General features: G+C 42.2%; 1 protein-coding gene and 1 long non-coding RNA gene across 2 annotated transcripts; one reads left to right on the top strand and one right to left on the bottom strand.

The window, feature by feature from the left end:
- Positions 1 to 27,503, bottom strand: LOC309869675. Its single transcript, XR_014314316.1, has 4 exons — positions 27,467 to 27,503; positions 14,339 to 14,400; positions 12,562 to 12,627; positions 1 to 159 (listed from the first exon to the last, which is right to left on the bottom strand). It is a non-coding gene; the product is annotated as an uncharacterized lncRNA (long non-coding RNA).
- TRIM42 (tripartite motif containing 42) lies at positions 5,061 to 27,538 on the top strand. Its single transcript, XM_082740962.1, has 5 exons — positions 5,061 to 5,551; positions 9,354 to 10,051; positions 13,430 to 14,253; positions 17,465 to 17,689; positions 27,314 to 27,538. The coding sequence occupies exons 1-5, from the start codon at positions 5,211 to 5,213 to the stop codon at positions 27,398 to 27,400; spliced, it is 2,175 nt and encodes a 724-aa protein (XP_082597088.1). The 5' UTR covers positions 5,061 to 5,210; the 3' UTR covers positions 27,401 to 27,538.

Here is a 27,538-nt window from a genome sequence, read left to right as displayed (position 1 = left end):
CATCTGGGCCCAACAATGGGTATTCATATGTGGAAGCTTGATCAGATTCAGGTCAGAACTCTTTTCAAGAAGACTTCATTCCATGAGGAGCACATCATGTCTGGTTGTTCCTCCTATGCTCATAGCAGCCACTGTTGATATTGCCTACATTTGTCTTTTCTGTAGGAGATGAATGTAAATAGATGATATCTTAATTTCATCATTTTTCATTTCTTAGCTGGGATACTTCTATAAGAAAATTCCCTTTATTAACTCATTGTCCTAAGGCACAATCCATATAACAAAGTCTGGATAAATTGTTCTTTCCCTTTACTTTCCAGGTTTCAAAATAATAGTTTCCTAGTATCATCTCAATGAAGGTTTTTGGAATTTTTGTTTTGTTTCAATTATCTTTATAAACTTGTAGGTTTTCAAATGTGAATAAGGGGTTAATAAATTCATTCTCTTTCTGTATGGAAAAAATGACCTTGGGTTAACTTTTAGCTCTGTTCCCCTGGAAACCTAATAAAGGTGAATGCTATCTATGTTACCAGGCAACATTGCTTATGGTAAAAATGACCTCTAATTAGTAAATTACACCTGGCCCGGGAGGACTGTAAATTAACTATAAATAGCCAGTGAGAATCCAGTTTGAGCTCCTCTGAATGAAGTGCATTCTTGTGACTGGGCATGTCCCTTGCTAGGACTTCTGGAAGCTGTTCCCATGGGAGGAAATAAAACATATTGGCTCATACAGGGAATGGAGCTTATAAACCAGAATAGCTCCTATACTCATTCACTTGGGCCAGATTCCCTGGGAAACATACTATGAAATGGAGATTTATGCACAGAAAGTTTATTGGAGAGGGGTCTTGGGGAGTGAGGGAGATAGGGCTGTGCAGAAGAAAAAGCTAAACTATATAATACAGTCTCAACTGTAAACCTCAGCCAATCCAATCAGACCTTCTCGGTAGCTGGGATGGCCCTTGAAAGTCCCAATTTGGCCAGGGCTGCTCCCTGAATAGGTGCATAATTTGGGGCCAGACAGCTTCTTTCCACTGAAAGCAACCCCAGAGAAAGATTCAGGTGTGACTGGTGAGCAGCCGGCACTCGTATGACTGGGGGAATGATTTTCCTGGTCTTAACAAGGATCCCAGGCTGTGCACTACAGCATCACCACACCCACCCATGTGGTCTCATTCCTTCACACCTGAGTGCTCACACCCGACTCGGACTCTGCCCCGCTGCCCTGCTGAACTTCCTGTCCTATATCCCTTAGCAAAGCGAAATAAACTGATGTCAGGGGAGGGGAGGACCTGCTCAGTTTTGTGAAATGTAGATCTAAACCCATATGTGTCTTGTACATATCCTGCCCCAGACCTGCAATCATCCATCTCTCCAAAGAGCCTCGGCTCCTTTTAGTGATATTCAGGACCACAGTCTGGGAGACAAAGAGACTCATTACTACTGATTAACTCATGGTTTCTGGGACTTTTTATTGACTGGAATTAAGAAATACATTTTTTTTCTCAGATAAAACACACTACGAGTTTTATATTCATGACTGAAAAGTTTTCTTGACGTCAGCAGTTGTCCATCTGTATTCCCCTACCCCCTTGCCCAAACCTTTGATTCTCACTGACATCAACATAATTCCTCATTTGCTTTACTGTACAAATAAATCTCACATGCCCATGCCTTCCAGAATAATAACACCAACACTACCATTAACAATATGATTACTGAAAGAGTTTAAGATTTCTCTTTGCTTTGTTTTGTTTTGTTTCTCCTTAGGGATTAACACCTCCAGCCCCAGGACGTATCATCAAATTATTGTACTTCAAACTAACTTAAAATATTTTCTCTTCATATGTGCCATCCACTTAATTTACTTGCTTCATTTTTCTTTATTTTTTAGGACTGCATTTTTTAATTTAATTTTGTTTTATAATTATGTAAAATATTTAAGTTATTTTTTCTTTTTTTTTTTAAGTAGGTTTCACACCAGCATGGAGTCCAACACGGGGCTTGAACTCACAACCCTGAGATCAAGACATGAGCTGAGATTGAGTTGGACACCTAACCATCTGAGCCACCCAGGTACCCCATAGATTATTTAAGTAGTTTGCAAGTCAGTTCTGTAACTTAGGATATATACGCTCCTCAACCCTGTTTCTACACTTCCTTATAACTAAGCTTGTAGTTTATTTTTCCATATCATAAGAAAAAATAAACCAATGACTTAAGACCTTTCCTGAAATGAGTAGCAGCATATTACATGCACATTTCTACACCTGGCTTTTTGCACTCAATAACATATTTTGGAAATCATTTTGAAACAGTAAACAAAGGTCTTTTTCATTCTTCTATGTAACTGTATTAGACAGCGGATGCACCTGTGTGGATGTCTTCAGTTTATCTGATCAGTTTTCTATTGATGCGTATTCGGATTGTTTCTAGTTTTGTGCTCTCAAAATAGTGCTGCAATAAATATACTACACCATGAATGAAATTCTTTTTTTTTTTTTGTCAGTATATCTTTGGAAGAGATTCTTATAATTGGAATTCTTCAGTAAACAGATATAATTTTGAGATCTCATTTCATACCCACTATGATGTCTATAACAATAATAATTTTAAAGAACAATAACAAGTTTTGGTGAGGATGTAGAAAAATTGTTAACTCTCATATATTGGTGATGGGAATGGAAAAATGTAAAATGGTCATCTGTTTTGGAAATAGTTTGACAGTTCCTCAAAAAGTTAAACACAGAGTTACCATATGACCCAGCAATTCCACTTCTAGGTATATACTCAAGAGAACTGAAAACACATGTTCATACAAAAACTTGCACACAAATGTTCACAGCAACATTATTCATAATAATCAGAAAGTGGAAAAAACACAAATGTCCATCAATGGATAAATAAAATGTGGTATATACATATAATATTCAGTCATAAAAAATGAAATATTGATACATGCTAAAACATGGATACCTCTTCTAATTGGTAATAATAAAAAAATTAAACATATCTAAAATCTTAAAAAAAATGGATGCCCCTTGAAAAACATTATGCTAAGAAGCCAGATACAAAAAGCTATATCTTATATGATTCTGTTTATATGGAATATTCAGAATGGACAAATCCATTGATATGCAAAGTAGACTAATGATTGCCAGGGGCTGTGGGAAGGGGGCATAGAGAGTGATGGGTAGGGGTACCAGGTGTCTTTTTGGGGTGATGAAAATATTCTGGAATTAGAGTGTGATTACTGCACAATCTTGTGAATATACTAAAAACCATTGAATTGTTCACTTTAAAATGGTGATTTTTAAAAAATGGTGATTTTAATGATAAGTGAATTTTATCTCAATAAAATTTTAAAAATTAACAAACAAACAATTAAGGGCACTTGGGTGGCTGAGTCAGTTAAGCATCTGTCTTTGGCTCAGGTCATGCATGATACCAGGGTTCTGGGGTTGAGTCCCAGATCCTGAGCAAGGAGCCTGCTTCTCTCTCTTTCTCTCTCTCTGGCAAATAAATAAATATAATCTTTAAAAAAAAAAAAACTAAAATAAGAAGGATCCTTGCAAAGACCAGTGATTAAAATGTACTATCAAATCAGGAGTGAAACCCAAACCTCCGTACCTGGAGGATAGAGAGGAATATTGATAAAATTCAGTTTGGGAAAATGTGAGGGAAAAGTGTCTCCCATACATCATTGGTGTCAGTATAAACTGGCATATTCGTTTAGGTAACCAATTTAGTGGTAATCTATCAAAAAAATAATAAAACACATACCCTATGATCCAGAATTTTCATTTGTAGGCATCTAAAATCAATATGTGGCTGGCACAGTTAGCACTCAGTGAATGTTCTTTCCTAATATAAAGGTGATAATCACAGGGAGAGATAATAAATTATGCAATAAACTCCTACAGCCAAATTCAGCTCTCACTTCTGCTTCTTTTTGGAAAAATAATAAGACAGTGTTTATACCATAAGGTAGTATGACCATGAAATTTCTTTTCATCTTTGCAAGATGCATAAAATGGAAAGCAAAATTTTCCCCTAAAATAGAAGGTCATTTCTAGAAATACTGAGTATATACTTAAAAGAAGAGTTAAAGATTCTCATGTGGAATTCCAGCGTCTTTTTTTTTTTTTTTAAGATTTTATTTATTTATTTGACAGAGAGAGACAGTGAGAGAGGGAATACAAGTAGGGAGAGTGGGAAAGGGAGAAGCAGTCTTCCCACTGAGCAGGGAGCTCAAAGTGGGGCTGGATCTCAGGAACCTGGGATCATTCCCTGAGCCGAAGACTCAGCTGATGACTGAGCCACCCAGGTGTCCCTGAGTTCCAGCCTCTTGATAAGAGACCATCAGGTGCATGGAGTGGGGAGGGAGTACAAAAATTGAGCTTGAGCCTCAGCCAAACCCCACGATGCTACAGAAAAGCCAAGACATATTCAGAGTGACATATGCATGAAGCCTCATAAAAATCAGCAGTGGCTATGCAGCAATGGACAAACTCAATAACTACTGAAGGATGTGCCTTAGTGAACTCCTATCTTTTTTCCCTTTAATTCTTTCTCCAAATGAAGATTCCCCTAAATGTAGTATTGCCGTGATTTGTAAACATTGTGCTTTGTTCATCACATAAAGTGTTCAGTGAATGCAGAAAAGGCCCAAGGAGAGGAACATCAGGTCTGTCTACTTCCAATTAATCATACCCAGTTCTTTCAGCCCATGAAGACATACCCTGAAGTCACCTAGCTCAAGCTGCAGGGAAAGCATCATCAACGAGAAATAGCTTCTGAAATCCACCCCATAACCCAAAAGGTAATAAGTGACAACCAAACCTCCAGGATACTCTTTGCATTTACCCTCCTCTGGAGCTGATCCTATGGACGCATGGAGTGTCCATCAGCTCCCCACCCCATGCCACTACCCCGCACATCTCACCCACCCAGCATGGTGAGACATGGTGGGGAGACAGGGATTGTGACATAAGCAAATGGCCTCAGGCTGATATATGTCAATGTCAGCTCAGGAGCTTCCTAGTAGGGATGCCACCTGTGAAGCCCACATAACAGCCAACCTCTTGCAACCTCTAAGCTGAGGGCCTCATTGGGGGAAGGAGGCACTCCCTCCCTAGGAGACCACAAGATTCTGAGAGAGAAGGTATCAAGAGCTCTAGACAGCTGGTGGCAATCATGTAGGTGCCATGGAGACTGCCATGTGTGTTTGCTCTCCATGTTGTACATGGCAGAGATGTTGTCCTCGATTATGCTCCTGTCTGTGCTGCAAGTTCCTCTTCACCTCAGAGCGGAACTGCACCTGCTTCCCCTGCCCTTACAAGGACGAGCGCAACTGCCAGTGCTGCCACTGCACCTGCTCCGAGAGCCCCAACTGCCACTGGTGCTGTTGCTCCTGGGCCAATGACCCCAACTGCAAGTGCTGCTGCACGGCCAGCAGCAACCTCCAGTGCTACTACTACGAGAGCCGCTGCTGCCGCAATGCCACCATCACATTCCACAAGGGCCGCCTCCGCAGCATCCGCACCTCGTGAGTGCCCAGAGCCCTGGGGTGCCCTCAGCCACCGAGGGCTCCCAAGGCCCCCTACCCCACCATTTCTCTATCCGAACAAAGGAGTTCAAGAATTTTGTAGCAATCAAGCGTGTCCTAAACAGCCAATAGCCACATCTAGCCCGGAGTTCCAAATCCACTTCCCACCCACCATGTAACGAGCACTGCGCTCTCTCACCTGCTCTAGATAGGAGGACCGGATACTTAGTGCATAAGCCACCTGCCAGGCACTGCACGTGTGACCCCAGACAACCTTCACCCCACACCCACCACGCCAGTGAGGAAACTGAGCCTTTGAAAGGTTAAGTTGCCCAGGATCACCTAACTAGTAAGATGCAGCTTGATTTTGAACCCAGACTCTGTGTCTTACCTTAAAAATGCTGTACTGCAAAGTGGAGAGTATAGCGTCTGCCGTGATTTGGTGGGTATGGGGATTAATGCATGTGCTTTGTCATATATTATGTGATATAGAAATATAAGTTGTCCTTTTCCTCCCTCCTTTGAACTTTTGATACCTTAACACTTATTGGAAAAGTTAACAACTTCCACAGGCCACTTTTGACCCTTATGTCCTTATAAGCACCCCAGATGGCCATCAACTCCTGCCAGGCTTCTCTTTCTATCTGGAAATCATGCAGCTTGGGGTCTCAGTTACTTGCATGGGGCATTAACCTTCTGTGTCAAGTACTGCATGTCCTCCTCTTGTTCTGATGGAGGCGGTCCTTTTATGTCACATTTGAGGGGAGTCTGGAGTAGCAAAGGCAGACTTCTTAGATGAGAAATGATCAAAGATCAGAACTATAAGATGGCAGCATTAGAGAGGCAGAAAATGAAAGGCAGATTTAAAGCTTTTCAAAGCTGGAAAAACAATTCTATGAGCAAAGATTCAGTGAATTCAAGAGAAAAATAGGATCCATTTTGCAGTTCAGCACTTGATAGATGCTTAACAAATGTTACTCTCCATTCATGGATCTCTCGTGGTCTGTGCATGAGTAGAGAACCCAGGGGTCTTGGATACAAGTCCAAAAGTTCTCAGGTGCAGAAAGCAGCATCCACACTCCTCTCTCTTGACTCAACAGCCCCATCTGCATATCAGCAATGGAGGGTCACTGACCACATTTCAACAGAGGAGGGATGAGTTTTGTGCTTTGGGAAGATGCCTTAGGTCAGTAGCTCCCAAACTTTGCTTCACATTAGAATCCCCTGGGGATCTTTATAAGGGTCCTGACTTCAGGGTATCACCTGGTCTGGGGTATCACCTGAGCATCAGAATTTTAAAAGCTTCCAGGTGATACTAAAGAACAGATGGCCTGGAGGGAATAGGAGGGAAGCTGGGAGACCTACCAGGTGACCCAGGTGGCTCTCAGGTACTAGAGGAATAGGCCTAAATTGGAAGGAGGGGGCTGTACAAAATAGGAGAGACCCGATATCTTGGCAAGAAGGCAAGGCTGCTGGGTTTGGTGGCTAGCTGGGCATGGAACCATGGGCACTGAGTGCCCAGGACCAAGCCTGAGGCTTTCAGAGGATGGTCAGAGATGCTACTGCAAGTGTCAGGAGGTGGGCTGTGGGTACACTGAGGTTTATCTTCCAACTGCCCTCTCTCCTGGTTTCTGAATCACTGCCTCCCTGTTCCTCATTGCCATTTCCTGCTCAGCACCTTGCTCATTCAGTCCCACTCATGTCTCGTGCAACTCTTTCTGACTTTCTCATTTCTTTCTTACTTCCTTTTTCATCTCCACCCCAGATCCCTGGGCTACCTGTTTCTCAGCCCTGGTCTCTCTCTCTTCCCCCACCATCACCCTCCCTCCCTCCTTCTTCCTGATTTCTCATGCTGTCTCCCTTTATATTACACCATGATTCTCAGAGTCCCACCTTCTTGAACTAGAGAAGGTCATCCAGCTACCAAGTGTACGACTTACTGTACCTCCAGTGAGTCCATACAGGGCCCAGCACGAGACTGAGAAAGCAGAGAGGGAATGGAGCTAAGGACATTGAGAACAGCAGGCCTAGGACCCAGCATCCAAATCCCTAAGAGATGAGCTTCCAAAGGAGCCTGAGTGTCCACAAGAGGCACTCTCTGTCACCACAGGGCCAGTCCCCTCCAGTATGCTTGGGTAACAACTTTGACTACCTGGGCTCTAAGATATAGGTTCCTGGCTAAGGGATGGGAAAGTAGATAGGGGCATACAGGGACTCCAAGAAGCCAGAAGCAGAGAATAATGCATCCACAATGTCAAGATCAAAACCCAAATATCACTAATGTGAACAGAAGAGAAGAGACAGGAATAGTCACAAATTGTGTATCTGCTTCCATATCCATCCTCACAGCCAACTTACTTATTTTCAGAAACTGCTTTTGCCCTGATTATAGCCTCTTAGAACATGCACTTGAATTTTATAAGTATGCTTTTACTTCATCCATGGTTCTTAGAATATATAAAATCAGCCTCAGCTATTAGACAAAGAATCAACACACACACAGTCACACACACAACAGTAAAAGAGCACACTTCTCCTGGACTTGACCATGGTTGTCCTCCACTGCGAACGTTAGTGGATAGTACCAGAAGGGAGTGATTGAAGTGGCTACATCTATAGAGTCCTTACTAGGTACCAGCAGTTAAGCACTTTATTACGGATTACCTCATAGAGACTGTAAAATTCTCATGAAGGATGTAGGGTTGTGAGCTTTGGGCTCTAGATAACAGAGGAGGAAACTGAGAATGGGAGAGGTAAAGAAACTCATCTCGAAAGTGCAGCTCTAAAGGCTGCACTCCACCATGACCAATCCGCCCCTAAAGCCTTACCTATCAGTCTGCTGATTGGAACACACGGGTTTGAGGCTTGGCTCCAGGACAGAACTCCTGGTGTCCTGGGAAGGACACTTTACCCATCCATTTTAACACAAAAAAATAATGATGATGTCAGTGCCTGCCAAGCAACCCTCACCAAGAACACAGCTGTAGGCAGACAAGATTGGATTTACTGAGTCATTGCTGCAAGTGAGAACATACACCACGGTTAAGAGGGAAATGTCTCAGTATGAAGACCTCAGCAAGTTATTATGGGATTTAGCCTCGTTTTAGATGAGGAAGTGGGGGTAGAGCTCCTAGTGGATATCTGGATAAAAATCTTGTCTGCAAGATGGGAGGTAGACAGGCTGCCTAACATTGCAACTGGTGAAAAAGCAGCACCCTCCCACTAAAAAGGATAGGCCACGTTTGGTCATTTTTGTGGCCTGGACAATATTCTTGTTTTGCCAGCACTCAAACAGGATGAAGCAGTCTTCTGCTTTGCTCCATCACAGTTTCAGAATGGCTTTGTGGGGTGTTGTTATTCTGTGATATTACCAATGGGCATATCACTCAGCCAACATCACCCCAACCCCAAGGCCCTGCTAGCACTGCCAGGCCAGTCTCTTCTGTTTTCTCCTGCTCAAAAATCACAATGTGCGGTTGTCTTCTACCTACTCTGTTCCAGGGGCTGCTTTCAAGCTTTGTGGGTATTAAATGTAATTTTGATCCCCTCCAGAAACTCTATAATGTGACTACTAATTTTATAGCGAGGAAAAAGGCAGAGAGGGGTTAATTAACTGACCTGAGGTTACCAAGCTAAAAGAATAGCCTGGGCAGGTTTAGAACTGGAGCCCATGCTCCCCGCCTTCACACTGGCCTGCCTCACAGTGATCCACCTCCCATCCCAGTTCTTTTAGGGGCAGGAAACGGGGTGAGCTCTGGAGCCTGCTTCCTAAAGCCCTCCCCACATCTGCTTCTCCTTCCAGCTCCAAGACTGCACTGCGCATCGGGAGCAGCGACACCCAGGTGGACGAAGTGAAAACAACGCCCCCAAACAGCAACCTGGTGGAACATCTCTCATGCCCCATGTGCAGCCGGCTACGCCTGCACTCGTTCATGCTGCCCTGCAACCATAGCCTGTGTGAGAAGTGCCTCCGACAGCTGCAAAAGCACGCCGAGGTCACCGAGAACTTCTTCATCCTCATCTGCCCTGTGTGCAACCGCTCGCACTGCATGCCCTACAGCCACAAGATGCAGCTGCCTGAGAACTACCTGCGCGGGCGCCTCACCAAGCGCTACATGCAGCAGCATGGCTACCTCAAGTGGCGCTTTGACCGCTCCTCTGGGCCCATCGTCTGCCAGGTCTGCCGCAACCGGCGCATCGCCTACAAGCGCTGCATCACCTGTCGGCTCAACCTGTGTAACGACTGCCTCAAGACCTTCCACTCAGATGTGGCCATGCAGGACCACATCTTTGTCGACACCAGCACTGAGGACCAGGACGAGAAGATCTGTATCCACCACCCGTCCAGCCGCATCATTGAGTACTGCCGCCATGACAACGAGCTGCTCTGCAACTTCTGCAAGACAGCTTTCCACAATGGCCATGACACCATCAGCCTCATCGATGCCTGCTCCGAGAGGGCCGCTGCACTCTTCAGCGCCATCGCCAAGTTCAAAGCAGGTACTGGTCCCCTTCCCTCTCCTGCACAGTAACTCCTAGTTCAGGAACTCTTGGGTAAAAGGGCTCTGGGAAGCCTGGGGAGTCTTCCCCATCTAGTGGGGCAGCCCAAGCACTGAGAAACACTTTTCTAGGCTGCAAGGCACTGGCCTAGTGTGCACACCTGGCAACCACCAGCAGCCTCTGAACCTCCCTGTGCCTTGGTTTTTCTCATCTGTAAAACAGGCATAGTAATAATAATTCCTTTGGGTGGTAGTGAGGACCAAATGGGTTACTTATGTGTAGCACGCAAAAAAGTATCTGCCACATAATTAGCACAGAAAGATTCTATAATCTTGATTATAATCTTCATGACCTTGGACCTCAGTTCCTCCTTTGAAAAGTGATAAATTTGATCTTCTAGTATCTGTGATACGAATATCTAGTATCTAAAGTGTTTTGTCATTAGAGTTGGATGTCTTTGGTATTTTCCCAATTTGCAGAAGGAAAGAATTAAGTCAATGTTGAAGTCTCACTAGCGGGCACCTGGGTGGCTCAGTGGGTTAAAGCCTCTGCCTTCGGCTCAGGTCATGGTCCCAGGGTCCTGGGATCCAGGCCCACATTGGGCTCCCTGCTCAGCAGGGAGCCCCCTTCCTCCTCTCTCTCGGACTGCCTCTCTGCCTACTTGTGATCTCTCTCTCTGTCAAATAAATAAATAAAATCTTTAAAAAAAAAAAAAAAAAAAGAAATCTCACTAGCATGCATATTTCAGGAATACCTCCATTACTCAGTTGCTTCTTCTAGGAACTATTGTTTATCAATTGATATTTAGTCTGTCTTAGAACCACCACCAGGGAAGTGTTTATATTAAAGAAATTCTATGGGAGCCACAATGCCAAGCAAATGGGTAGCCCCTTGGTTTCCTAGTGGGTTTTCTTAAGGTAGACTCACTGCCTGGGCATAGCTGCATTCTCTAGGGCCTCAGCATAGGGAAGGGGCTGCTGCCTACTGTCTGCTGTAACCACAGGAAGCCTAGGTTTTTAACACAGGAGAAACCCAAGATAGTTTTCTCAGAGTCCAAGGCACCTAGAAGTCAGACAATGGAATTCAATTCAATGTAAGGGGATACCAGTACAAATTCCAGGGAGCCCAGCAATTGGAAGGGGACAGGGATCTATTTATCTATTTATCCATTTATACGTAGGTAAAGAATTTAGCCCAGTCCATCTTTGCTAAGGAAACCACCACCTCCTCCCCAGTTTTTTTAACCAGGGTTCAAACTTGCTCTTAAGAACTCAATTCACTGGTGGGGAAGGTGCCATAAATCTGCATTTTTTACAGATCTTCAGGTAATTCAAAAGCAGATGACCTGACAATACATTGAGAAACTCTGGGCCCTGGAGGGAAGATCAAGTTTGGGCCAATTGATTATATCTGTGGTGTTGACCCCAGCTGCACATGGGAACCTTCTGGGGAGCTTTGATAACAAGGACCAGCAACAGTGGGATCACCCAGGAGCCTGTTAGGCATGCAGCATCACACTGCACCCATAGCAATTTCATGGGAATCTGCATTTTTAAAAAATATCCTCAGAAGATCCCTTGGACTAGATTCTAAATGCAGCTACAAACTGCCTTTTCTGGATTCCTGAGCCCTGACTCAGGCCAATTCAGAATCTCAGCAAGTGAGGCCAAGAATAGAGTTTTCTTTAAAGTTTCCTAAGAAGATTCTGATGCTCACAGAGGGCTGAAAACCACTGTTGGAGCAACTAAGAACATAGACTTTGGAGTCAGACAAATAGAATTAGAGACAGGCCTTGGTTTCTCCCATTTACTTGCTTTGTGACACTGAACCAAAACTTAATTTCTCTGAACCTTAGTTTTCTCATCTGTAAATGGGAACAATATCTTCCTAAGCAAGGAATTCCCTATGCAGGTGTCTTTGGCAGTCAGTGAGTAACTACTGAATAGTAAATAGGATAGTATTTATTGAATAGTCAAAGAAATTCATGAATAATGTGGAATTTCAACTGCCATAAGCCACAGTAGGGTTTGAGTCGGGGAGAGCAGGCAGCACTTCTCAGCACCTCTGCAATCACCCTGATTGTTTCCTGTTCAGCCCCCATCTGCACTGCTTCTGAGCCAGTATGAGGGAGGAGGTGGGCAGAGGAAACAGCAGCTTCACAAAAGCAGCCAGAGAGTGTCATGTACCCCAAAGATGTTGGAAAATAGGGCAGACAGGCTTTCACTCAATAAATACCTCCCAAGCCCTTCTATACCCCTTAGTCATAGTGATAACCAAGACAGCCACAGTCCCTGTTCTCATGGTCCAGCAGGACTCCTGGATTTCTCTTACTCAAATGCACATTATTATTACAGTGGCTACCACTGAGAGAGGTCTAGCTTACTGTGTACCAAGGACTATGTTAAGAACAAGTACAAAAATTCTGGGGCACCCTACTCCTGAGTAAAATTTGGTGAGAATTATAGCCCATCAATTCACTACAAAGTTGACCATTCAGGGGAGGATCTTACCTTTAGACTAGGCCACAGAAGGTTGACACATCTTCACATAGTTGTCTCTGCCTGATGCCTAAATCCCTGTAAAGCCAAAACAGGTGCTCATTTCACAGAGATGCGCTACATACTTTCTTTCAGAGAGTCCTCTATACTATAGTATTATTGAATTTATGAGTGCCTTGAGCATCGGTGCCCTCTCATATTCATATATGTATCCCTAGTACTTTGGAAGGCATATGACCTCTAAGAGGTGTTTAGTAAATGTTTGTTGAATGACTGAGTGAATTTATAATCCAAAAACCACATAAGAGGATACAGGAGAAATTGGGGTTCTCCTTGAAGTGCAACAGTGGGCTCTTTCTTGGAAGAAAATAGGGGGAAGGCAAGATAGAGAGCCCCCCTGATTTCCTATTGTTGTCTAGGGCTAGGTTTTTGGTGAATGAGGCAAGGCAGCATTTAGAAGAAGTCATCAAAAATTTAGTTCTTTCACACACTGAAAACTAGTCACTTTGTGACATCACCTCTTCTGAAGTCCCACATGCTGATAAGTGAAGTCTGGTAAAAACTCATATCAAGGATGGCCTTGAATTGTCAGTTTCGACCCAGGGCTACAGAGACTACTATAGCTCTAACTGTGCCGGGAAAGAAAGGCTGTTATTCCTGAGGGAAGCATTAGACAAGGAGGCCAAGAGGGGATTCCTGAGGGAGGCCAGATGCACCTCATAAACCTGTTCTAGCCTATTTCAGTTCAACTATAAGTGCCTTCCCTCCCTCTCTGCCTGCTTCCATGGGGTCCAAGGGAATTCGCTCCAGTCTTCTACTGGCTTTGACATCTGGGGAGAGGAAAATTTTAACCAAAGTAACTAACCTGGTTGTTTTACAGTCCGCTATGAGATTGATAATGACCTAATGGAGTTCAACATTTTAAAAAACAGCTTTAAGGCCGACAAGGAGATGAAGCGAAAAGAGATCCGAAATGGATTTCTCAAGCTGCGCAGCATTCTACATGAGAAGGAGAAGTCTATCATGGAGCAGATAGAGAATCTGGAGGTGTCCAGGCAGAAGGAGATTGAAAAATATGTATATGTAACAACCATGAAAGTGAGTGAAATGGATGGCCTGATTGCCTATTCTAAGGAAGCCCTAAAAGAGACAGGCCAGGTGGCGTTCCTGCAGTCGGCCAAAATTCTGGTGGACCAGATTGAAGATGGCATCCAGAGCACCTACAGGCCTGACCCACAGCTCCGGCTACACTCCTTGAACTGCATGCCCTTGGACTTTGCTGAGCTCTCCAGTGCCATTCACGAGCTCTTCCCCACAGGACCCAAGAAGGTATGCTCCTCAGGGGACTCCCTGCCCTCCCCCTATCCCATGCACTCAGAAATGATGATTGCCAGGAAGGTCACTTTCAGCACTCACAGCTTCGGCAACCAGCAGATATACCAACGAAGCTCCTCCTTGTTGTCCTTCAATGTCACCAACGGTGAGAAGGCCAAGATGGGTCTGGAAGCCTATGGGAGAGCCCAGTCTGCAGCACCCGCTAAACCCACAGATGGCCTCTATACCTACTGGAGTGCAGGGGCAGACAACCAGTCTGTGCAGAATAGCAGCAGCTTCCACAACTGGTACTCATTCAATGATGGTACTGTGAAGACCCCAGGCCCAATTGTGATCTACCAGACTCTGGTGTATCCTAGAGCTGCCAAGGTAAGAAAGGCTCTGGTCCCATGGGGAAGGCAGGGGAATGTGAGGTACAGAGTAGAGGTGGGTAGTCAGGAAAGGATGCACTTACCTCCTTGATCTCTAGGGTCGGTCACTCTAATCTGTTCCTCTGGATTCTTCATGGTGAACCCACTGAAAGGGATAAGTTCCTAAAATCTTAAATACCTCAAGATTAGCTTAAACCAAACAATGTATTTAATTCATAGTCAATAATACATCTGAAAGCTCCAACCCCATATCAAGGGTAACCCAATTTGGGAACCAAAGTAATTTGAAGAAACTGCTTGGAGGGTGTTATATTTCCCAGGGGAAATCCTGTAATAGTAGCGAGAACACAGAAAATCAAATTAGAAATACAGGCTCCATTATCTATCATCTGTGATTCCTCCAAATTACTACCTTTCCTAAAGAAAGGCTCCATACTCTTCATGGTTCAGAAAGAATGGAAGGGTAAGTCCCAATAGAATTCCGATTCTTATACCTGAGATTCAGATTTCGGGGGTGTGAATCTCTCACAGAGCCCTACAACTGCTCTCATCTGACTTCAGGGAGCCTGACTCCACCTTGACTCTCTTGGCCTAACATGGACAAATGACCTTTCCCTTAACATTCCTTTCAAGGGTTGCCTGGATGGCTCAGTGGGTTAAAGCCTCTGTCTTCCACTCAGGTCAAGATCTCAGGGTCCTGGGATCAAGCCCCGCATTGGGCTCTCTGCTCAGCATGGAGCCTGCCTCCCCCTAGCCCCCCGTCTGCCTCTCTGCCTACTTGTGATTTCTGCCTGTCAAATAAATAAATAAAATCTTTAAAAACAAAACAAACAAAAAACACATTCCTTTCAAATCCAGTTGAACCTAAATTGAACTGTTTATAGAATGTGTTATTAAGATTCAGGGAGAGAAACAGATTAACTTGCAATTAGATACTTTATTAGAGCAAACCTTGCCTCTCTTAGGGTTCCCTAAAGGAAAATCTCCCAGGCCAGTCTATGGCCTGCTTTCATGTGGCAGAACCCATATTTTGCCCCCATAATCTGAGAACACTCCCAAAACCTTTGAGCATCCTTGAAGTCGAAACCATTGATTCTCAAACATTAATGTGCCCCTGGAGGTCTTGTTAAAATGCAGATTCTGTTTCAATGGGTCTCAGAGGGCCCTGAGATTTTGTGTTTCTAACAACCTTCCAGGTGTTGCCATTGCTGCCAGTCTGCAAACCACACTTTAATATCAAAGGTCTAAAAACAAGAAAATGAAAGCCAGACGCTGACCAAGATTTACTTTGCTATTCTCCTGAGACATCATAATCTATGTCTTAGAGTCTATAATTGCCAGCAAGAATGACCTTACGTTGCAAAGTAGAATATACCTTCCCACAGGCTCTCAGACACAGCAAAGTATATCTGCCCTTCACAGAAGAGATGCCCGTAACTGAGCAGGTGAACCTTCATTTCCAAATGATCCTAGATCAGCAAAGCCTGAAGTGTGTGTGACACTGGCTCAGTGATGGCCTTAGGTCTCTCCCTGCATCCTAGACTGTTTAGGAGATTGGCAGTTTCTTGCTCTGGAAAGGAAGAACTGGTGATGGTAGCTCCATACTTGGGCTTGGAAAACTGTCGTCATACCACATCACCAGTTAGTGGTCCCTGGATAAGCCCAAGAAAGGGACCTACACAGGAAAACCTAGTCAAGACACTGTCTGTCAAGGGAGGACACCTAAACCTACTGCCAAATAGTGGTATTTGATGTGAAGATACCATTGATCCCCATCAGGATTGTAGAATGGAGTTTACAGGGGAACCATAGTGCTCAGTAATGCCCAGATGAAATCTGTGTTGACTTCTCTCACAAATGATGGTTGAGAGTCCTCTTTAGGCTTTTGGCATAAAAACATTCTCAAAGTTTGTCTTATAACTTGTCAATATGCATCTGAAAAATCCTAAGGAGTTTTTTTTTTTTTTTTCTAAAAACTCAATCTTATTTCTAGAAATCTTTCCCAGAGAAATGATTAAAATTTCAGATGAAGATTCATGCCCTAAAAGTCTTCACTGCATCATTATTTATTAGAGTGTAAAGTTAGAAACAACCTAAATGTTCAACTTTAGAAGGATTAAATCACTTACGGGATAGTTATTAAACTGGTGCTTTTTAAAGTTTTTCATAAGATAGGGAAATATGTAAAATATAAAAAGTGAAAGAAAGTAGGAATCAAAGCAATATAATCCAAACTATATGTATCTCTGTGTGTATGTTTCAAAATTGGAAAGAAATTAATTATTAACTGAACTTTAGAATTATAAGTGATATTTATTTTCATCCTTTATATTTTTTCCAAGTCTTTTACAATGAGTATGTTAGTTTTGGTAATCAGGAAAAAAGTTAATTTTTATTGATGAATTATATAAATTTATAAAAGATTTTGAAAGTATAAATATAAAAAATAACTATATATAGTCATAAAAATCTATGCACTTATGAGTAATTATAAATTAATTTTATAAACATAACATTTGAATTTATTAAAACTTAAAGAATGCAATATCTATTTAGAAATAGAAGCAGTATAAAATATTTATATGCCAGGCACAAACTGCTAGTTGTTAGTATATCCCTTTGCAAACATTGATATTTCATGTTTTGAGTGTGAACATATATTCTTCATGACTTGGGTAAGTCTTTTCACCTCTCTGGTACTCTACTTCCTTGTGGGTAAAACAGAGGGATGGAATAGATACATTTTTCATCTTCTAGTAGTCTGTGATTCTATTAGAATTTGCTAAATGTAACCTTCCTGAGCCTCAATTGTGAAGTGGGATAATAAAATCTCCCTTCCAGGATGTTGTGAAGACTAGGTGAGTTAGGCAATGTCAGACACAGAATCTGATGTATAGAAGGTGTTCAATAAATGGGAGCTACCTTACTTAGCTGTGTCAGGAGACCAGTGGTCATCGCCATTTGACTGATGGTAACAGAACCCAGAGGAGCATTCTTCTGTTCTTTAAATACATCACAAGCTTCAGGTCAGGCCCTATCAAGCAGCCTTTCAAGACTGTTGCACATAGCTAGGCCAAAACCCTCAGCAGCTGGAGGAGATGGGGTCAGCTTGAACTCATCTCACTGATAGTTAATGACACAAATCTTTATGGGAAAGAAAGCTGAATGGTGTATATTAGTATCACACACACATGTTCATTGCTTCGTAGGTTTACTGGACATGCCCAACAGAAGACGTGGACTCCTTTGAGATGGAATTTTATGAACTCATTACTACTCCTCCTAATAATGTGCGGACAGAGCTTTGTGGGCAAATTCGGGATATAATGCAGCAGAGTCTGGAGCTGCACAACTTGACCCCCAACACTGAGTATCTGTTTAAAGTTAGAGCCATCAATGACAATGGTCCTGGGCAATGGAGTGACATCTGCAAGGTACTGTGCACATTTTTTCTAAGACACACTATCTTTACCAGCTCTGATGCAGCTCTGTTAGGATGATCACAAGATCACAGAACCTACTGTGTGGCTTCCCCCTCTAATCCCAGAAAACTTGTTAACTCAGGTGAAAGAGAAGGCTGCTGGCCTCAACCAACTTGGCAAATGAGGCCTGAAAATTGTTAGTTCAGTTAGATTAAAAAAACATTTGGGCCAGGCGGTCTTTTAGGATGTAGAGATTCAGAAGAAAGTAAGATATAATCCTTGCCTTCAAGGACCTCAGGTCTATTAAACAGATAATTGTGGCATAAGAAGGACAAAAAAAGAGCTCATTATTAGCCCTGGTGGTGACTCAGAGCAATTGTACAGTACCAAATTCAACAAACATAAATACAGGATGCATACAAAAAATAATTTTAGTATAAATGTGTCTCATGCAATATTCTGGACATAGCTATACTAAAAATTTTTATTTACTGTTTATCTGAAAATCAAGGAATAGCCACTGAGCATGGTCTCCCAAAAGGAAGGGACAGGATTATTCCTATCTTCTTTGTGATGTAAGGCTGACTCTTCTTTATATCCCCGGGGGATATACATTCATGAGTATAATTTTACTGATACTCAAAGAAGAAAAGGAAGAAAAATATCAAGACTTCCCAGAGCTATCTTACTGTATAACCATGATAATGTTCTTTGGGATAAGATTAGTATGGCTTAATCGGGGATTCTTTAGAGGAAAGATAGTCCATTCATTTCAGCATTTGACAAGGGAAATTATGGTACAGAGAGGAGTCTCATGAGACCACTTCCAGCCAGGACATACATCTGATCCCCACGGGACCTGACAAGGAACTGATTGCTTGTTCCTCTCCCTTCCTCTCTCTGTCTCTCTGTCTCTGTCTGTCCTCCCTCTGCCCACCCTTCTATGTCTGCTTCTGTCTGAATCTGTACCACTTTCAGCTAGTTTGTAGTATCTCCTCCCCTAAATTCAGCTTGCTTGTAGTTTTGAATTGTCTCGGCCCAACTTCTGGCCCAATTGTCTGGGCCCAGATTGTGTGTGACCAACACAATCTGACTAGCAATGCTTCCTTTGTGTCAGGTCCAATGTTTGCAATAGAGAATCTGATTGGTTGCTACCTCAATCTGATTGGTTGGGGAAGCAGGGGGAGGGGCAGGATTATGCTGTTGGCCAGTATACCAGTAGTAAATCTGCTGAAGGTGGAGGCTCTCTAGTCCCTCCGGACTGACTCTGGGGTCAGTACTCTCGTGTACTCCTTCCTGCTCCCACAGAGGTCAGACGCTCCCCTGGGAAGGAAGTGGGATGAGAAAGTCAGTCATGCTTGCTGCTCCTCTTGCTCTACCCCTACCAGATCCCCTGTCAGGCAGGTGCCTCAGAGCCCAATATTTGTTGCCACCCTTCTCTCCCAAGCATGGAACACCCATACCTGCTACCATAATTTGCAGTATGTCCTTTGGACTATGGATTTTTCCTTCCTCTAATTCCCACCGCTGTCTAATATTTTAGGAATACCTCAAAAATGTCTTGCCCATGAAGGGCACTCAATGCTGTTACAATTTTTTTTTCCCCTGTATCTCCTGTCATTTTTCCATGCTAGGGTCAAGGACAGGGGTTGAGAGACTGAAATGTGTTGGCCCTTTTTAGGTAGATGTTTTGTCCTTCATCTTGAGCTCCAAACCCTGAAAATAAACTTCATGTCTAACTCATCTCTCTTTCTCCCACAATGCTTACCACAGCACTGTGCGTATCGCAGGTTCTTAATGGTTATTGAATGAATACATGACTGAAAATGTGACCAAACAAATGAATATATGAATGAATGTCTAAATTAAAGAGTGAAGAAATAAAATTAATAATTACAAAGTACCATAAGAAGCCTGAAAGCTAAGTGTTTTATGCAATCAGTCAAGAAATAACATTCCCCCTAAAATTGTGTTTATGCGATTAATTTGTACTCCCTATATGGGAAAGAAACTCATTCCAGTTTCTTTGCTTTTTAACACAATTTCTAAATGAGCAGAGCACTAATTAATGAGGTTTTCTGGAAGCTTCATTTTTATCTGACTCACAAAGCTGCAGTATAGATTTTTCCTTCAGAAGTAATTCTTCCTCCCTCTTTGTGATTATATTAGCATTCTAGGGGAAACACTGGCTTCCTTAACATTTGTCATGATTTGCATAAGTAAAGGCTTCAATAGCAAATGAAAATAAGATGGTGTGTTTGAATGACATTTATAAAGCTTCATAAAAGTAATGACTTCAGTTCTTTCCTATAAAATCGAAATACTTTTCCTTTGGCACTGGTTCTATGCAGGTATTCCTGAAAGGTTTCATTTAAAATGCTGTAATGAGGTAGCCGAATCATTTCTTATCCAAAATACAATATTTCCATCATCTGTACTTTTGAAAAGGAAGTGAAATAACACCTTTCATATTTGATTTTCATAGTCTGTGACTTGCTGATTTTAAGGGATTTTATTGGAAGTATAATACATGAAGCATGAAAATTAACTTGAATGCTTTTTAAAGGTCCCATTTATTGAAGGCTGACTCGATGTCAGACCCTGTCTATTATCACTGATCTACCAACCACTGGGGGTGGGGAGTTATTGCCTCTATTTTACAGATAAGGAAACTGAGTCTCAGGAAGGAAAGTGTCTGCCCTCATGTAAATTGAAGGAGGAGTTGAATGGGAACCTAGGTTTTATCCAAGCTGGAGTTCTTTGTCCTCTGCTCCACAGTCAGATTCAGCTAAGTCTGGGCTAGGGGGGCCCCACCCTGGGGACAAGGCATCCCATGCTGGGAGAATGTTGTTGTCCAAGCCAACAACAGTGAGAATGGGACTTTTTTTTTTTTTTTTTTTTTTTTTTGAGAGGCAAGATTGGGCATTGCCTGTCCTGGTGTGCCTAGCCTCAACTCCACTAGGCTATAAGCCCCAGGATGGCAGGTGTCCTGCTGGTCTTTCTCACTCCTCTTGGCACACAGCCCTCTACCTCTAACATCCAAGAGCCTAACTGATAGTTTTGAAGGAATGGAGAAATGTGTTTTTTAGACAAGTCATGTATCTTTTAGCCTGTTTCTCCTCCTGCTCTTCCTCTGGTCCCCAGGGTCCCTCCTGACCACCAACCCCATTTCATTTCTGAAAAGAGCCTCTTTACTATGTCTCCCTCTGACTTCAAATCTCTGCTAACTTCCAGGAAGACTTCCCGTGACAAATCGAACTTTCCATCTATGCATTGGTTTCCTATTACCACCGTAACAAATCAGCATCTTAAACTATGCATATTTACCTATTATCTTATATTGGAGAATGGAGCTCCAAAATGGGTGTCACTGAGTAAAATCAAGCTGTGAGCAAGGCTGTGTTTCTTCTGGAGACTCTGGAAGTCTATTCTCTTGCGTTTTCCAGCTGCTAGCAGCGGCCCACATTCCTGGGCTCATGGCCCCTTCCTGCATTTTCCAAACTGGAAACATCAGGCTGAGTCCTTCTCACACACACACACTTCTCACACCTTCTCACACTCCCTGGCTCTCTTCTGCCCCTCTCTTCCAACTCGAAGAACTCATAATTACACTGGAACCACTTGATGATTCAGTATATTCTCTGTCTTAAAACCAGCTGACGAGGAAACTTAATTCCCCTTTGCTGTGCAACATAACATGTTCCCAGGTTCCCGCGATCATGATGTGGGCATCTTTGGGGACCATTACTCTGTCTGTCACAGTCTGTAAACCAGATGTCCCCTGTTATATCAAAGTTGGAAGTAAAAATTCAGGCCCAACAATTATCACAAACTGCTACTGTTCAGGGGCTTTCCTGATAGCTCTTTAGGAAATGCTCCCACCCTTGCCCCCAGTCATCCTCTCAAATTCCTTCTCCATCTGTACTGGGAGCCACCCCTGGTGTGTCTCCCATGTGCTCAGGAGCCCTGCCAGCTGCTACAAGTTGGTACAGTGCTGCTCCCTTCCTGCCCAGGCTGGAACTCCAAGCACAGAGCCAGGCTGCCCAGCCTTCTGGGGATCTTACTTTGTGGTTTTACCTCAGTACCTACATCAGACCTTCTGTCTAGGCTGATAGCCGCATCTTCAGGAGGTGGGGTTGCAGGCCAGTCAAAGGGATCAACACTATTCCACTCTCAGAAATAACTGCCCAAAACCTACCACACACCATACACATACTCATAGTGGCTTCCTGCCCTGAAATGAAATAAAAATGGGCTTGCACTCTATCTCCTTAGAATTGGTTCTTTGCCATGAGCTCCTCAATCTTCATGCAAATAGAACCCTATTAGTCTCTCCCTACTTGCTCAGCACATAGACTTGAGCCCTGGAGTGAGAATAATTTAGGTCAAGCCAGACCTATTATTTTTAACCTCATCCACAGCGGGTTCAGTTAATCATACACTTCAGTTCATGATCCATTTTCAACATTGGTTTATGCAAGGCCCTTTTCTTGTCTCTGTATGTATTCCTTTTTGTGGCCATTCCTTCCCAGACATCCATTCCAAAACTGTTTATGTGGATCTTGTTGCTTTTATCAGTTCTTACATGGTGTGTACTCTTTTGAATGTGTTGGTAATTTGCACAAACAGTATTGGGCCACAAAGCTTACTTTGTTTCTTACCTCTTATCCATGAACACTGGGTTTTTATGCTCTAGCCCTGTCGTTTTGCACACTCAGCCCCATATTCCTGATGCCGTCTTCTTTGGGCACCACATTCCTGTCCACTCTGTCAGGATGGACACTCAGGTGACCTCTTATAGTGCTGCAGTGAAGAGCCTTTTCCCCAACACTTTGTGGGCAGGATGGAGGTGTGAGAATTTCTCTGGAACATTGTATTTGTTGGCTAGAGCTGCCATACCAGAATGCTACAAATTTGGTTGGCTTAAACAACAGAAATGTATTTTCTCACAGTTCTGGAAGCCAGAAATCCCAAATCATATTGTTGGCCGGTCTGGTTTTCTCAGAGACCTCTCTCCTTGGCTTGCAGACACCTGCCTTTTTCCTGTGTCCTCACATGGCCTTTTCTCTGTGTAAAACACCTCTAGCAGATCTCTGTGTATCCAAATCTCCTACTTTTATAAGGACACCAGTCCTTTTATAAGCATCAGGGCCCTCCCTAATGACCCCATTTCAACTTAATCTCTTCTTTAAAGGTCCTCTCTACATCAAAAACAAATGATGTGCTGTATGGTGACTAACACAACATAATAAATAAACAAATAAATAAATAAATAAATAAATAAAGGTCCTCCCTCCAAATACTGTTTACCCTTACACAACACAGGTTTGAACTGTGTGGGTCCACTTATACACTGATTTTTTACTGTGCAGGACGTATTTTCCCTTCCTTATGATGTCTTAATAACATTTCCTTGCTCTATCTTTATTATAAGAATATAGTATATAATAAATATTAAAAATATGTGTCAGTTGACCTTTTATGTTATCAGTAAGGCTTCTGGTCAGCAGTAGGCTACTAGTAGTTAAGTTTTGGGGCACTAAAAAGTTATACATGGATTTTCAACTGTGCAGGGGGTCACTACCCTTAACCCCTGCATAGTTCAAAGGTCAACTGTATAGGCACATGCTGAAGTACTAGGGATAGGGCTTCGAGGTATAAATTTTGGGAGGACACAATTCAGCCCTTATCAGATATATACTATGAGTGAAATTGCTGGGTTGTAGAGTACGTGCATACTTGATGTCAGTAGATGCATGTATGGGTCCATATGGAATGAACAAGGACCCTCATAACCTAGGGCCCAAATTCATTGTGGGCACGATCCAGCTTTCTATTATTTTGCTAATCCAATATATACAAAGTGCTGTCTCCTTATTGTTTGAAGTTTCATTTCATATACTTGTTAGTTTTCAGGATTTCCTCTTCTCTAAATAGCCTGAAAAATATCCTTTGCCCATTTTTCTATTGCATTTTTCGTTTTCTAGGTGATTTGCAGGGTGTCCCGATATAGTCCAGATAATGGTTTTAGACATTGTTAATATCTTCTCCATTCTGACATTTGTCTATTAACTTTGCTCACAGTGTATTTCATGAAACAGCAGAAAATTTCCATTTTGATATGATCAAACTCATCAATTATTTTTTCCTTCTGGTTTGACCTTTTGAAGTTTTGTTTAAGAAAGTCCTTCCATAGGCTTAGATCACAAAGATAATCTCCCACATAATTCCTTTATTAACTTCAGTTTTACCTGGCAAATTTAGAGCTTTCACCCATCCAGAGCTCATCCATGTAGTGCTGCATAGGGATGCACTACTTTTGACCATCTAGTGAGCCACTTTTCCAAATAGCATCCACCAAGCAATATCTTCTTCATTCGTATATGGTAAAGGTATCTCTACCATCTTACATAAAGTGACATATATGTAGGGGTCTGTCTCTGAGCTCTCTACAGCCTCCTGTAGGTATATTTGTCTGTTTCTATATCAATACCACACTGGTTTATTGTTTAACCTCAGCTTTGTGGTCTGACTTGATGAACTGCTAAGGTAAATCTGCCCATTACCCTTCTTTCTTAAGGTTTATTTAAATAATCATAAAAATTTGTTCCTTCATATAAATTTTGGAGTAAGTAAATTGAATTCCTGAAAAAAAAAGAAAGAAAAAAAAAGAAGAATATCCAGAACAGAATTGGATTAAGAAGGCATTGAATCTCTAAATTAATTTGGAGTCATTTGATATTTTTGTAATAGGTCTGACATTTATTCAAATCATTTTCAATGTGCTTCACTTGGGCTTTTAAATTCTTCTCATAGAGGTATTATATGTTCCTGATAAACTAAATAGTTTGCAGACTTTTGTAGATATTATGAATATTATCTTATATTTGATTATATTTTCTAATGTATTGCTGGTTTAAAATAAAAACTACTGGTGTTTAGGCATTAATCTTTATTCCAGCAATCTTTTTAAAAAGATTTTATTTGTTTATTTGAGATAGAAATAGAGTGAGTGAGAAAGAGAGCATGAGATTTGATTATATTTTCTAATGTATTGCTGGTTTAAAATAAAAACTACTGGTGTTTAGGCATTAATCTTTATTCCAGCAATCTTTTTAAAAAGATTTTATTTGTTTATTTGAGATAGAAATAGAGTGAGTGAGAAAGAGAGCATGAGGGGTCAGGGGCAGAGGGAGAAGGAGAAGCAGTCTTCCCACTGACAGGGAGCCTGATGTGGGACTCTATTCCAAGACCCTGGGATCATGAGCCAGGCCAAAAGCAGATGCTTAATTGACTTAGCTGCCCAGGTGTCCCAGATTCCAGCAATCTTGATAAACTTCTTTATTATTCTGAGAGTTTATCAGCTGATTTTGCTTGTTTTTCTAGGCTATGACCTATCATTTATGAATAATGATAGTTATAGCTTTATCTTACAATCCTTGAACATCTATGCCTTTTCTTTCCCTATACTTTTGGCTAGAAGCATGAGTCCTACAGAAAATACAAAATGAAATACTTGGTATCTTTGTCTTATTCCTGATCTTAATGCTTCTCCATTGAACTGTGATGATTTTGTATTTAGCTTTGGTAGTATAATTCTCATTAAGGAAATTTCTTTCTACTTCTAAATTTCTGAGAGCTGTACAATCTTATGCCTTTTTTGTATTGTTTGAGACAATCATATGACTCTTCTCCTTCAGGCCTTAATGAAATGAATTACACTGATTCTCCGGTGTTAAGCTTGACTTGCGTTCATAGAATAAACCCTGTGTGATCATGATGTGATTATTTAACATATTTGGTCTTAGTTAGCTCATATTTTATTTTGAATTATTGTACCTATGGTCATAAGTGAACTGGACCTATAATATTTTGCTTATATTGTTTTTATCTGGCTTCAGAAACAATAGTTTATTAGCTTATAAAATGAGGTAGGCAACTTTTGCTCTTTTCCTGTTTTCTTAACAACGCTTTCCTAAAAGTTTGTTAGAATTCATTTGGAAAACCATCCGAGCATTTGGGCAGGGAAGAGGATGTCAACTACCATTTCAAATTCTTTAGTATCTCAAGGTCTGTTCTCTATTTCTTTTGTCCTGTTTCATCTGATCCCTTTGTTCATAAACATGCCCCAATCCTCACTGCCCCATTCACACACCACACATGATCTTTCTCTCTGGAGACCCTGACTACTTTATAGCAGAATTCAAATCCCCTATGTTTCATGAGTCAATTCCCAACCCCACCACAACCCTGTTATCCCTTCATTATCACCCCTGATAGTTTGATGTGTATATCTTACACTATATCCACTATCTTTACCAAAGCTGTCTCTCTGCATTATCTCCATCTTTATCCAGCGATGGGCAACCTAGTGTTATGCATGTAATATGATCTTTACCTTGTATGAAGCCCTGTTTTCTTTTTTTTTTTTAAAGATTTTATTTATTTACTTGAGAGAGAGACAGTGAGAGAGAGCATGAATGAGGAGAAGGTCAGAGAGAGAAGCAGACTCCCCATGGAGCCGGGAGTCCGATGCGGGACTCGATCCCAGGACTCCGGGATCATGACCTGAGCCAAAGGCAGTTGTCCAACCAACTGAGCAACCCAGGCGTCCCGAAGCCCTGTTTTCTTTAAAATTAAAAAAATTTGGTAAAAGTAAACGGCATAATGATAATAACTGTCTTTTTTTGCCCTTTCCTTTTGAATGCAAATATAAAAAGTTAAAAGCTTTGCATATAGGGACATTGTACAAACACCACTCTTCACCACCCAAACTGTATCCCTACCCCATCTGCCCTGTGAGTCCTGATCTATCTAGATAGAGCCCACTGATCCAGTGCGTTATCCCTCATCCTTGGATCTCAGCCTCACTTCCTAAATGCCTCTACAGTAAATGTGTACTGGGAAGGAACAGAAATGCTGCCAGACCAGAAGCCTGGAGAAACCCAGCACCTTCAAGGTAAAGCAGGGAGAGCCACTGTAGGCTGAGTTGGTTAGATCTGTAGGACACTTGCCCAGCACAGTCTGCTCTTTCCAGATAGCTCTGACAGTTCATGGCAATCAAAGACAGTGTAAAGCATCAGAGAGAGGCAATTGGCAGATTTACAAATTGTGGTTCTATTCACCTTTCATCCACTTCTCTGAGAACCTTCTCTTTACCTTAACCAGTGTTGGGGTTACAGAGATGAAAGACTTATCATCACCTCTACAACACAGTCAAGTCGTTCCGTCTGTTAAGAGTCTGAATTAATGGAATTTACAAATTATAACAGCTATGACAGAAGGAATTTCCAGGGACTGAGGGGACACTCTGGAGGGCTGCTCTATGAAGAAGCCCACCTGAAGTCACAGCACTCAGTTAAATGCAGTGCCTTAAAGGAAGTAGAAACTGGTCTCCAAAATCCCAGTCTCGCCACATATTAGGAGTATGACTTTAGAAAAATGAAAAGCTACCTGATCCTCCTAAGCCTCAGTGTCCTCATTCATACAAGGGGGTCAGCGGCACCTGCTTCATGTGGCCATCATGAGGAGTTAATGAGATAACGTGTGAGGGTCTGGTACGTGGTACTGGCCGAGCTCCTGGAAGCTACTATTTTCCCTGTGGCTGGTGTCATGGCTCTTTGCTTCTCATTGCAGGTAGTAACCCCAGATGGGCGTGGGAAGAACCGAGCTAAGTGGGGTCTGCTGAAGAACATCCAGACTGCCCTCCAGAAGCGCTTCTGAGCCCTCTACGAGCAAGCAGCAACCTCAGCGATGCACACCCACCCAACACACACATATTTTTCTTACCACATTCTTCAGTGAGGTTGCAGATGATGTTCCCAGGACCTCTGAGTCTTCTAAGACCTAATAAAAGGAAAA

This window comes from Mustela nivalis (assembly GCF_964662115.1).
Source record: "Mustela nivalis genome assembly, chromosome: 1".
NCBI classification, from domain to species: domain Eukaryota; kingdom Metazoa; phylum Chordata; class Mammalia; order Carnivora; family Mustelidae; genus Mustela; species Mustela nivalis.
The sequence above is the reverse complement of the archived record's forward strand: the minus strand, read 5'-3'. Positions and strand labels throughout refer to the sequence as shown.

What these genes read in the sequence shown, in the direction of transcription:
- TRIM42 (XM_082740962.1), top strand. Translation starts at nt 5,211, where the DNA reads ATGGAGACTGCCATGTGTGTTTGCTCTCCATGTTGTACATGGCAGAGA. An exon ending in CATCGCCAAGTTCAAAGCAG is followed by an intron (nt 10,052 to 13,429) that starts GTACTGGTCCCC and finishes GTTGTTTTACAG; the next exon opens with TCCGCTATGAGATTGATAAT. An exon ending in AATGGAGTGACATCTGCAAG is followed by an intron (nt 17,690 to 27,313) that starts GTACTGTGCACA and finishes TTCTCATTGCAG; the next exon opens with GTAGTAACCCCAGATGGGCG.